General features: G+C 45.0%; 1 protein-coding gene across 1 annotated transcript in view; it reads right to left on the bottom strand.

The window, feature by feature from the left end:
• Nucleotides 1–13040, bottom strand: part of Rfx4 (regulatory factor X, 4 (influences HLA class II expression)) — a 142557-nt gene that overhangs the window by 80163 nt on the left and 49354 nt on the right. The window contains exon 4 of the mRNA XM_013019412.1: nucleotides 5537–5660. Within this exon, the coding sequence (XP_012874866.1) occupies nucleotides 5537–5660 (124 nt within the window). The remainder of the gene's footprint in view (nucleotides 1–5536; nucleotides 5661–13040) is intronic.

Here is a 13040-nt window from a genome sequence, read left to right as displayed (position 1 = left end):
CCTTGAAGAGCCCCAGTGGGTCAAACAACTCTTGGTCTGTTTCCTTTAACTTCCCTGTCTTCTCATCTGACTCCCAACCCTGGAGAAACGTGAAAAGGAGAGACAGAATCAACCACACCCTTCTTCCCAGAGCAAGTTTTGAGGCACAGAGAGAAAAGCTCCAACTTACATGTGAGATTGGACTTTTTCTTTTTTCTTTTTTTTACTGACTGGGGTACTGGGGTTTGAATTTGGGAGCTGAGTGCTGTCCTTTAGCTTTATTTCTCAAGACCTTTCCTGCTTGGGTTGGCTTTGAATCTCAATCCTCAGATCTCAGCCTCCTGAGTAACTAGGATTACAGGCGTGAGCCACTGGTGCCTAGCCCACATTAAACTCTGAAATTGCACTGAACTGCTAGCTGAGAATGAGTTGGAATTATCCAAACAAGACAGAGGGGATGGCTGTAAATGGGAATCAGCCTGTGAGGGTTTCCCCTGCTTTCATCAGCGGGCAGAATGGGAAGGCAGACAGAGAACTTCAAAGGCAGCTCTCCAAAGCCAGTGAACATTTGAACTCAGTGAACTCAGTTCATCCTCACTCAGAAAATGGTTATTGGAAGATGGATACAATGCCAATTTCACACGGTTTGCATGAGGGTTAGACAAGTTTACACATGTAAAACTAGTATTGATGTAAATTACTTAACCTTGAACACATGCCTTAGGATTTATTCAGTGCCAGGTACTGTGCTGGTATTGGACATGCTTGATAAATAAGGAAATCCTTGTGGAGTCTCCACCCTAGGGACGTGAAGACTGGCCGAACAAAGCAGGTACATAGAATTATACAATAGATCATATATAATGTATATCATATATATGTATGTTATATAATATACATGGTATTCACGATATATATATATGTGTGTGTGTGTTGTTGTTTTTCTCAACACAAGAGGACTAGAACATCAGGGGAGAAGATGGTTGCCTTGTATTGTACATACATATATTTGTGTATGCATATACATATACACACATAAACACAGACACATAAATGGGGGATGATTCAGGTAGTGAATTCTACAGAGCCCAAGCATGGAGCTGGGCACCGGCGCTTCATGCCTGTAGTCCTAGCTACTCGATAGACTGAGTCCTGGTGAATCAAGGTTCGAAGTTGGGTGGAGCAGGAAGTCTACAAGACCCCATCTCCAAAATAATCATCAAAAAGCTAGGCTGGGGTCATTGCTCAAGTGGTAGAGCATCAGCTAAGTAAGTAAGGTGAGTGAGAGCATGAGGCCGAGTTCAAGCCCTACTACTGGCATGAGGGAAAGGAAATGCAAAGGATAGAAAGGGAAGGGAAGGAAGGATCAGGCACAATAAGGAAATAGAGGTGGTGTGAAGAGGCAATTTTAGCTCATGGTGGTTCCTTGCATGGGTAGATCACTTGAGAAGTTCAAACAAGGCTCTCATAAGCAAGCACTGTCTCATTTTGTTCCTGGAATAATTCGATGATATTCTAAGGATCAGGAAATAAGAGCTCAGTGGCTCCAAGCTGGGTGACCTTCCATTACTGCAGCCACCAGCAAAAGCAGGCATAAGGCCAGTTCAGCTTGAAGCGTTAGCATTCACTTTGTAAATTAATTCCGGGACGCAGTCAATACCACCTTACTGGAAGCCACTGATGCTGAACTTGGCCACTGATGTGGGAAGAGGAATTACATTTCAGATCTCACTTGGGGCAAAGTAACTGCTGCCATCTACTTTATCCAGAACAGTCCCCCCTCAGCCAGGCCACGCCCTTGGGGGGGGACAACCTTAGCACTGACATCACCTCATCCCTCTCACCTCAGCCCACTGCCAAGCTGGAGAAGAGACTGTGATCAATATTCCCCTCCCTCCTCTAAAAACGAAGTTGAAACATTGAACCTTGTTTGCTGTGAGTTAAAAGTTCACGGATGAAATCATAAGTACAGATGCCTCTACTCAAAGGGAGCTTGTCCACAGTTTCACCCAAGGTTTCGCAGAACAACCAGCCCCTTTCTCTGGAGGAGAAGGCAGCTGACACAGGCTGGAGCCTCAGGACAGGCAAATGTGTCTGGGATTTCAATTCAACAGGCTCAGTGTGGAAACTCTCCGCAGACCTGGCCTGTCCTCCAAGGCTAGAAGGACAGTCTCAACTCCAGTGCATTTGAAAACGGATGGCAGCCACAGCTGCCAAGAGCATTTATACTTCTGCCTTTAATAGCAGCAGTAGAGTATTTCCTGGCATTTGCTGTAAAGATGGCGCTGAATTTGGATGACTGCTTAAATGACTATTTTGGAAGTAGCTGGCACAAAGTCCTTCTTCTTAGGGGGGAAACTTAGCTGTTTGGCAAACTCTTTTGAAAAAAAAAATCCATTTGGGGAAAGTGAGACATCTATGTGAGCAAAGGTGTCAGCAGAAACTAAGGATCCAAGAAGAGAGGAAGGGTTGGTGGGGGTGGTCCGAGGGGAGACTGAGGGAGAAGAAGGAGGAAGAGCAAAGGGAGATGGTGGAGTAGAGAAAGGCTGGCACCAATTGTGGGAACTAGCCTAGGACCGTTAAACACCCACTGCACCGAAATAGGAGCCTGAAGAATATCTTGCGAGGGGGTATCTGTCCCTGTCCCTCTGTGGCATGTAAGCCCTTCCTACAAGCTTCAGTCTACCAGGATCCCAGGGGCTTCCTGAGGAGCTGTTTTGCGGGGGAAGCAGAATGAGGCTACTGGATTCCATCCCTGGCTCACTGTGCACCTCACAGGGCACCTCACAGAACCTTCTGAGATGAGGCCATGGGACACCATCCAATATGGCAGCCTCTAGTCACACATGGCTACGGTCTATCAGAAACATGATCAGGGCAGCTTCTAGGAACACAACCTTTGAGCTTATGCAACTTTTAAGTAAGCTAAAGTTGCAACAACCACTGTTCTGAACTCAAAGCGGGTAGATAGTGCTAGCCCCAAACCCGAGTGACCCTGAAGATGCAAGTTCCCAAGGCTCTCCTGAAATATTGGGGCCAGCTTGAGGCTTAAATGAAAATAGAACTGTGGGTGCGAAGAGACAAACGACAGCCAACTTTGCAGAGAACATGAGGTCAAGGACACTCTGGGCTGACAACAAGATTACAGAGGTATTTGAGGAAAAAGGAATAGAGGATCTTTCCACCGGCAAATTGGAGTTCTTCCAAATGCTATGAGATTTCTTTCAGCATCAAAACCAATGAATGGCTGTTTGTGTCTATGCCTGAACATCTCTCACATACCTCATAACACAGATGGCTGTGACAGTGTACTACTAAACATCTGAGGTACTGGATGACTGAGGAAACAGTACCTTCCTCATCGACCAATATCATTCTCCTTGGAGTCTTGTAAATCCTCATGAGGACGCTGAGGGCAGCTGAGTCTCAAGGGAGTCAACCAACCCTTCTCCTCCATCCCTACTTCCTAAAAGGCCTTATCTGTCTTCTCTGTGGCCAGCATGAGAGAGCAGGAGTCATGTAAATGATGTCAACATGAGTGACATTGTCAGGTGACCAGCGCCACGGACACCTGACGCAGCTCTGGCATCCCACAGGGTCATGAGGAGCTCTTCTCCTGCCTGCTGGGGTTAACTCCTCCACAGTGGAGCCCACACTAAACTCTTTTCTGGGTCCTCCAACCACTATAAACATCTTAGTCAAAATGAAAGGATTGAAGAAATAAGTGAAGGAAGTAGCAAGATGGTCGATCCCTCCACAAAAGAAAAATTGTTTTTGTGCCATCTTGGGGCTAGAACTCGGCCTGGGTGCTATCCCTGAGCTTTTTTTCCCCTCAAGGCTAGCACTCTAACACCTGAGGCACAGTTCCACTTCCAGCTTTTTTGGTGGTTAATTGGAGTCTTACAGAGTTTCCTGCCCAGGTTGGCTTTGAACCACAATCCCCAGTCTCAGCTTCCTGAGTAGCTAGGATTACAGGTGTGAGCCACTGCTCCTTGGCTTCAAATTCTTTGTGTCTTTGGAGAGACAGTATGAATGCCCCCTTACATTCCATGTTTCATCTTACTTAGTCACCATAGAGCATCTTCTCTACTTACTGAATGAAGTCAGTTCTTGAAGCTTAACACTGTGCTTTGGTTTGTTTGTTTGCTTGCTCTTGTGGGATTTATTTGTTGGGACCCGTGATGTCTATACTGGTCCCTCTCTGCTTAGGCAACCAGAAAACAGATCCTATGCTGCAGAACAAACCTGCCAATTCTTGTTATCAGATACAGTAAAAATTACAAAGAGAAAAGAAAGCTAATAAAGGAAGGAAGGGTTTAGAAATATTGACTCAAGTTAAACTGGTTATTTAGGGTGTGAAGTTTAGAGTTTTAGCAATTAAATAAGTAAATGCTCAGGCTTAATGAATGCTCTCAACCACCAAGGGTGGTATTCCACACCTGTAATCCCAGCTACTCAGGAGATGGAGATAGGAGGATCACAATTTGAGGTCAGACCCTATTTCAAGCACAAGTTGACTATTGTGGTTTACAATGTTTTCAGTGTCTGAAGCTAGATCACTGCAAGGCCATGTCTGGCAAACAAACTTTAAATAGGCCAAAAAGGACAGGGGCATAGCTCAAGTGGTAAAGTAATTGCCTAGCAAGCACAAAGCTCTGAGTTCAATTCCAGTAAAAGGGGGAGGATTAAAACAAGATCTTCCAACCATTTCCTTTGGCCTCCTAAATAGCAGTAATCAGAACTACTGGTTTTGTTTTTTACACATACCCCTAAATGTAGAAAACAATTCTCTCACAAGGTCGTTACAGGACAGTCAGGACTGTGGGGTACTATAAATCAGACCAATGTCATGGACCAGGGCCATTTCCTAGTTGATCCAAGGCATGCACATCATGAAGGCAAAGGGGTTTCCCATGCTGGGCTCACAGCCATCCACTTAATACACTACAAAGAGTTCAGTATCTGTCTCTCAAAGACAAGATGCCACTGTAGTTAGAGACAGAGGAAACCTGAGGAAACAGAGGAAACCTCACTCCTCACTGTACCACGCTTCTGAATTTGTTTCAAGTTTGTCCAGCAGAGCATTGCTGAGTATTCTGGCATTACTTTGTTTTGGTATTTGGTTTGGTATTGCTTTGGTATCGACCACTTTCATTGGCTAGTACTCTAACAACTGAGCCATGCCTTTAACCCCAAAACCTCACATGAATTAAAGATTGGAGGGGGGTGGAATGGGGTGCAAGTGTGGAAAGAGGGCAGGATTAGCTTGCTGAGGCTGCGTGTGTGTGTGTGTGTGTGTGTAGCCAGGATCAGCCTGCTAAAGCACTGCATGTATGCATTTGTGTACATGTGTGTGCATGTCTCTGTGTCCAGATTCAGCTGGCTGAGACTCTGTGTGTATGTATGTGTCAATCCCACTAACGCTGTGTGTGTGCATGCACATGTGTGTATGTGTGTCCGGGATCAGACTGCTGTAGCAGTGTGTGCCTGCTGAGGATCTGTGTGTGTGTGTGCACATGCATTTGTGCGCATGCAGGTCTGCAGAGGCGGGGCTCACCTTTCCGAAGCTGGCCGCATTGACGGGCTGGGTGTCGTTCTTCTCGCAGAAGTCCAGGTAGTGCATGTAGAGCGCGCTGCGAGGAATGCAGACGCCCTCTGCGATCTCGTAGTTCTCTTCCAGCCTGGGGAGAGGAATCCCAGTGAGCAAAAGACTGCACCCCACTCGAGAACATGCCAACCCTCCAGTCCTCCTTGGGACTGGGAAGGCCTCAGCAAAAGCCTTCCTCCAGAAGATTCCTACTCCTGGGCCCTGGGAAATGGGGGCCCCAGAAGACAACAAAACTACGCAGGGCCATACATACGGAGTTAGAGGTCCATGTTCACCTATGACCTCAGGCCACTGTTTCCAGCTCAACGCTCAGTCCCTCTACCTGTGCTGTCCTTTCTCTGGCCATGGGGTAGCTGGATCAGATCCTCCAAATTCCAAAAATTATGTAGTATCTTGCACATATGCCACCCAGCCAAACTGCAAATCACACATGTACTTGTAGAGGGATTTTTTTTAATGTACTGGGGTTTGAACTCATGGCTTTGTGCATACTAGACAGAAGTTTTACTGGTGAGTCATGCCTCCAGTTCTTGTTACTTTGGATATAGGGTCTCATTTTTTGGGGGGTGGGGTGGGCTTGAACTCAGGGGCCTGGGCTCTGTCCTGAGCTCTTTCACTCAGGGCCAGTGCTCCCTACTTTGAGCCACAGCTCCAGTAGCCATTTTCTGGTGGTTAATTGGAGACAAATGTCTCACAGACTTTCCTGCCTGGGCTGACTATGAACCATGATGCTCAGATCTCAGCCTCCTGAGTAGCATGAATGGCATGAGCTACCAGCACTCAGCAGGTCTCACTTTTTCCCTGAGCCATGATCCCCCTATGTACATTTCCTGCCATAGCTGGCAAGGCTGGCATGCATCATCACACCCAGTTGTTGTTGTTTTTTTCTGTTGAGATAGGGGTCTCAGGAACTTTTTACTTAGATTGGCCTGGAACCATGATTTTCCTGATCTCAACTTCCTACATAGCTAGAATGACAGGTATGGTACCACTATGCCCAGATATTGGTTAAGATGGGAAGTCTTGAAAATTCTTTTTGCCCAGAGTGTTCTCAAACTGAGATTTTCCTAATTTCAGCCTCCAAACTGCTAGGATTACAGGCATGAGCCATGGTGCCTGGCTTTGTGGAGCCCTGAGAAGAAGCCAAAGGTTGCTGATGTCAACATCTAGGATTGTCTTGGTGCGCTAGGGAAAGGAATAGCCAAGGAGAAGCTGTTCAACTAGACAACTACTAATTATGACCCTAGGAGCAAGCTTTCCTCTTGATTATTTTAGAATCTCCTACTCCTCTGCTTTATTAGGGTTAATGATTCTATACCTGTTTATCTTCTCAATGAGCTCTTCCTGTCTAGCTGGGTTCAAATCTCAGCCTTGTCATTTTGCTGGAATGGTGACATTGAGCAAGTTACTTATGTTCAGGCCCTAGAGTCCCCCAGGAAAGTGATGATTTGTAACACCTCTTAAGGTGGGAACATTGCCAGACAAGACAATCTGTGACATTTGTCTGCCTGGTGCCTGACACATGCATGCTAAGCATTTAATAGATGTTAGACTTCATCGTTATCCACTTGGGCTACCCATCTGTCCAGACTGTGTGCTACATATTGTGGATATATAAGAAGATAGGTTATAGTTTGGGGTTCAAATTTTTTTAACCTAAACACCAGAGCATAGGCAAATGAATTCTGCTAATATGGCACATAGATACACTGGGAAGTTAAACACCTTTTCCAACAGAACTGCCATGGTATGTTGAGGAAATGGCAATTCCTCTTTGGGCCTTGCCCTCATTGCCTGTCATCTGTGCTGCTCCATAGCTAGCCAACAGAAAACATTTCTCCTTCAATAAGTCTTATTTTACGAAGTAATGCAAAGCCAAGTTTCAGGTGTGTGTGTGGGGGGGGGGTAAGGTAATAAATAACCACACACCAAACTTTTTTTTAAAAAATTGGTTAAAAAAATAAAGCATAATTCTACAGCAATGGAATAAATGTCCTCAAGTGGCTTCAAACTCACTCTGAGAGCATTTGGCAAAGAAGTGGTCCAGTACTGTCGTAACTCAAGTGGAATGAGGACACGGCCTCCGGAGGAGGCCGCTTGAAAGGGCAGCTCATTCCAACATGGGATTGAAAGAAAGGAACACAATCACTTCATAGTCAGACCTCAGGTGTAAACACAATCCATGGGAAGCGGGTAAGTGATGGGGCCCGGTACCGAGTACTCCCATTGGTTACCTCTGCTCCCCCCGATCTGAGAAAGAGAACACTAAACAACTCCTGTAGTGTTCCACACAGTGGTGCCTGACATTGCTTGCAGGCGACTGAGTGGCTTGAGGCTGGGGTACTATCTAAGTCACCTCTGAATCCTGGAGGTCTCACATATTCCTAGGCACTCAATATATGTTTGATGGATAGATTATTTCAATCATTCAACAAATATTTATTGGTGCAAGCGTTTATTTTGGTGAGCCACGATGGTCCTTGCTTGTGCAAATGAACAGATTAGTGGTAGGTAGATAGAGACAGGGGTTATCTTTAATCTCACCAATATTTGCTGAGTGCCAGGCAGTGTTCTTGACTAATTTAAAAAAAAAGTGATGACTGAAACAAAGGCTTTATGTCTTGAAAGGGCTTCAGTTCTAGTGCTTGTGTCCCCAAATCGAAACTCGATATGTACTGACTTGTAGGAAACTAGCTTCCTATAGACAAGTTTCTAGGGCTTGTCTAAGCTTTGGGTCATTATGAGTGAAAATCAGCCTGTGAGGTTCACCTGGACCTAACTACCACCCGCAGCGCTGTTGTCCTAGGCAAGTGGGCTGGGCAATCTGTAGCAGCAGTCTAGGCTCCAAACTCCAGGGGGCATCTGAGTAAGAAGACAACTATCCCAAGCTAGGGTCCAACAGACATGCTCTGTTTGGCCTAAAGTATTGGCCCTATTTTTAAGAATAATCTAGGCTTCTGGCTTCTTATGAAAAAGCTGAGATCTGGCAGCCCTGGACCCATATTCCCACATGACAACAATTGGCCCGAGTTAGATGTGCCCTGGAACGGGCCAGAGTCCTCACTCCTCCCATTCGCTGGTCCTTGTCTGGCTCCTGTGTGCACTTGGTGTTGGCAGAAGACATGCCCTATGACCTAGTTCACTTTTTAGTCTATTCTGGGAGCTTTATACACAAGAATACACTTTATACACTTAAGAATATTTAAGAACTACAAGCTGCTAACTATAGGTACAGCTGAAGGTGGGAAGCAGAGAGATGAATGAATAGACAGAATTTCGAAGGGGATTGTGACTAGAATTTTGTAATAATGAACAACAGCTATCGTTTGTTGAGTTCTTCTAGGTGCCAGGCAGTGGGAGGCCATGATCTCATCTGATCCTCATTATAATCATATAAAAGCCAGGCAAGGTGACACATGCCTGTAATCCTAGTACTTGGGAGGCTGAGGCAAAAGGATTGCAAGTTAATACCAGCCTAGGATCTATACTGAGACCCTGCCTCGATATATATATAACAAATCATATGAGGTAGGTATTGTTATACCTATTTTTTACATTAGGAAACTGAGGCTTAAAAAGAATAACTCATCTGCTAATGTGGCCAAGAAATGAGAAAGTTTGTCTCACTGGAAACCTCTGTGGGGTACATGAAAGGGTACAGAGGGGGTACATAGGGTACACGGCCCATGAAAGGAGCCCAGGTAAAAACAGCAATGAATTTCAAAAAGAAAAGAGCTGTATGGAGAGAGGGGAGGTCAGGGAACAACTTGTGTGGGGGGGCTACTGGGGTGCTGTCCTTTAGCATTTACATTCAAGGCTAGCACTCTACCACTTGAGCCACAGCTTCACTTTTGGCTTTGGGGTAGTTCACATGAGATCGGAGCCTCATGGACTGTCTTGCCTGGACTGGCTTCAACCATCATCCTCAGATCTCAACCTCCTGAGTTGTGAGGGTTAAAGGTGTGAGCCATGGGTATCCATCCTTGGAAGTAAGTTTTTTATGTCAGTAAATTTTAAGTTGGCATACATTTGTAAAGGAGGGGGCTTCGTTGTGATATTTCTACGCACAAACACTATGTACTTGGAACCAATCTACCCTTCTTCCCTCCTTTTTTTCAAAAAGTGTTTGGTGAGAGTCCTCATTCTATGATCCTTTTCATTCATCAGAGCATTTTTAAATGTCACACAAAATAATGTGCTTGGCCCTTAGGAGTTACTGTCTAAATATGCTTTTCAGAAGACAGTGAGGTAGTTTTAAAAGAAGATTGAAAAGATGAAGACTCAGAAGTCTGCAGAAGACCTACCTTTTCTGGAAAGCAACAGGAATAATAACAAACAACAGCAATAGATATTGTTGATAACAAAAATAAGATTAAATTAGAGCTTACTATGTTTGTTAGTCATTAAGGTATTGAGTGTAAAAGAAAGTAAAAAAAAATCAATCCCACCATGTTTCATTAAATTTAATCTTAGAATTTGGGAAGTTCCCTTAAGCAATATCCTTAAAGATTTGATTTCAATGCCTTAGGCCATAGTACTGTGGGCCACCTGTCCAATCCTATGCAGAGACACAATCAATCAGGGCTTTTGGGACTTTCTATAAGCTATGCAGAAGTGCAAATAGAATCCTTTGGCTTATGTGTGTTAATCATTTCCTAAGGCTGATTTTGGCCAGAAGAAATCTATGGATATATTCAACATATATGCTTTTTTATTTTTTTTTATTTTTTTTATTTTTTTGGGTCCGGTCCGGTCTGGGGCCTGAACTCTGGGCCTGGGCGCTGTCCCTCAGCTCTTCAGCTCAAGGCTAGCGCTCTACCACTTGAGCCACAGCGCCACTTCCGGCTTTTTTCTTTTTGCTTATGTGGTGCTGAGGAATAGAACCCAGGGCCTTGAGCATGCAAGGCAAGCGCTCTACCACTGAGTCACCTTCCCAGCCCCATATATGCTTTTTTAAAACACACAAAATTCATCTTGCCTTGGATCTCATAAAATGATAAAGAGGGTATGGTGTGGCAGTTCATTCCTGTAATCCCAGCTACAAGGGAAGCAGAGATTGGAAAGCCAGCCCTGAACATAAATGTGAGATTCCAGGGGCTGGGAAGGTGGCTCAGTGGTAGAGCGCTTGCCTTGCATGCCTGAGGCCCTGGGTTCGATTCCTCAGCACCACATAAGCAAAAAGAAAAAAGCCAGAAGTGGCACTGTGGCTCAAGTGATAGAGCGCTAGCCTTGAGCTGAAGAGCTGAGGGACAGCGCCCAGGCCCAGAGTTCAGGCCCCACGACCAGACCCAAAAAAAAAAAAAAAATGTGAGATTCCATCCAATGAAGCAGTGAAGCAAAAATGGCTGTGAGTGTGGTTCAGAGGGAAGAGCTCCTATCTAGTGAGCACTAGACCCTGACTACAGACCCCAGTGCTACCAATCAATCAACCAACCAACCAAACAATAAAGTGATATTCAATTCCAGTTGTGGTGTGTGTGTGTGTGTGTGTGTGTGTGTGTGTGTGTGTGCTAGTCCTGGGGCTTGAACTAGGGTCTAGGCACTGTCCCTGAGATTGTTTTTTTCTCAAGGCTAGCACTCTACCATGTGAGCCATGTGTCACTCTCAGCTTTTTCTGAGCAGTCCATTGGAGATGAGAGTCTCACAGATTTTTCCTGCTTAGGCTAGTTTAGAACCATGATCCTCAAATCTCAGTCTCTGAGTAGCTAGGATTACAGGGATGAGCCAATGGTGCCTGGTTCCATTCTATTTTTTTAAGCATGGGAGAGGCATGATCAAGTTTTAATTTGCAAAGGTCACTCAGTGGCTCTACGATGGGTGACCAAGGAGGACTGGCAAGGCCTGGTTGAATGAATAAATGAAAGAAAGAAAAAATGAATGAATGAATGAGTGGCTGAGCATGTGAGAGCAGTTTGAAGGCACTATAAAAACTGAAGCAGGATATGATGGCATGAACTGAAGCAGTGGCTGTGGGGGCAGAGATAACATCAGGTTGTGAGTGTCCATGTGTGTGTGTGTGTGTGTGTGTGTGTGTGTGTGTGTGTGTGTGTGTGTGAGGAAGAGGGATACCCAGGCAAACTTTGGGTTCCCAACTCTGCTGATCGGGTGAGTGGCAAACTCTGCTCCCTGTGTAGATCATAGAGCAGGGAGAATGCTTTCCAGTGGGGCACTGGTGGCTCACATCTGTAATCCTAGCTACTCAAGAGGCTGATATCTGAGGATCGTGGTTCAAAGCCAGCTTGGGCAATAATCCAAGAGACTCATCTCCAATTAACCACTAAAAAGCCAAAAGGGGAGGTACGGCTCAAATGGTATAGTGCCAGCCTTGAGCAAAAAAGCCAAGCAAGAGCTTGAGGCTCTGTGTTCAAGACCCAGCACCACCACCCCCCCACACACATACACACACACACACACACACACACACACACACACACACACCATGGTGTGTACCAGTTAAACCCTGGTTTCTTCATTCCATATTGATGTCTAAAGCCTTGTGAGTTCCTATTTATTGATCTTTTGGTTTGATTGCTTGCTAAATCTAATCAAAAGATCAAGATTAACATACAACATCACGGTTCAGATACACCTTAAAGAAACCCCTGGCAACCACAAACTATTTGAATCAAATGGCATAAGTCAGTTCACACAGGCTGAGCTAATTAAGCAGCTACCTGTCAAAGGCCAGCGCCTCCTAAGTGACTGCTTTTCTGTCCACATTTTGTCTGTCTGACCAGAATGAGCTCCTGAGCCTCAATGTGTCCAAGTGGCTTATGACTATGAAGCATTTTAATAGGTTCTTTGAATGAATAGATATAATTGGCACGGAAGGACACATTGAATGTTTGATATACTTCTACAGGTCTCCACCTCACAAAATCCAGAGCTCCGATCTGTGTACTCAAGTTGCTAATTGGAATGCCAGCTCCCCTAACCAAGGCACAGCAGAGAGAAGGCACTTAATTACCTCTCTTCCTATTGGGTGATGAAATTTCCCCTTTCCTCATTAGTCTGCCATAGTGAACAATACTCTATTATACCTGGATTTTTTTAATGATCTCTCTCTCACACACACACACACACACTCATATCTTCGACTGGATCCGTTTTTCCTATTTTCCATTAATGATTTGATCATATTTGAATCAAGCCCATCCTATTATGGAGAGATAATGAACTTGGCTGACAGCTCACAGGAGTCCTTATCAGAGGCATACATTTTTTTAAGAAGACCTCCTGGGACGAGACGATGTCAGCCCATGGCCTCCTAGGCTGCATGGAGGAAGCTTTACAGCAGCACTTTCCAATGAAGAACAAACGTTTTCACACCTAGCATAATTTCCCCTCTGTTCTCCTGTTTAACCTGAGACTTCTTATGTATGCGGGGCAAAGTGCACACTTCTCAGGTTCTGCAAACATATCTAAAAAACATCTTTCCTCTATTTTGCCAAGA

The sequence above is a fragment of the Dipodomys ordii genome, unplaced genomic scaffold (assembly GCF_000151885.1).
Source record: "Dipodomys ordii isolate 6190 unplaced genomic scaffold, Dord_2.0 Scaffold3, whole genome shotgun sequence".
Taxonomy (NCBI): Eukaryota; Metazoa; Chordata; class Mammalia; order Rodentia; family Heteromyidae; genus Dipodomys; species Dipodomys ordii.
Note: the sequence above shows the minus strand (reverse complement) of the source record. Positions and strands in the feature narration are given on the sequence as shown.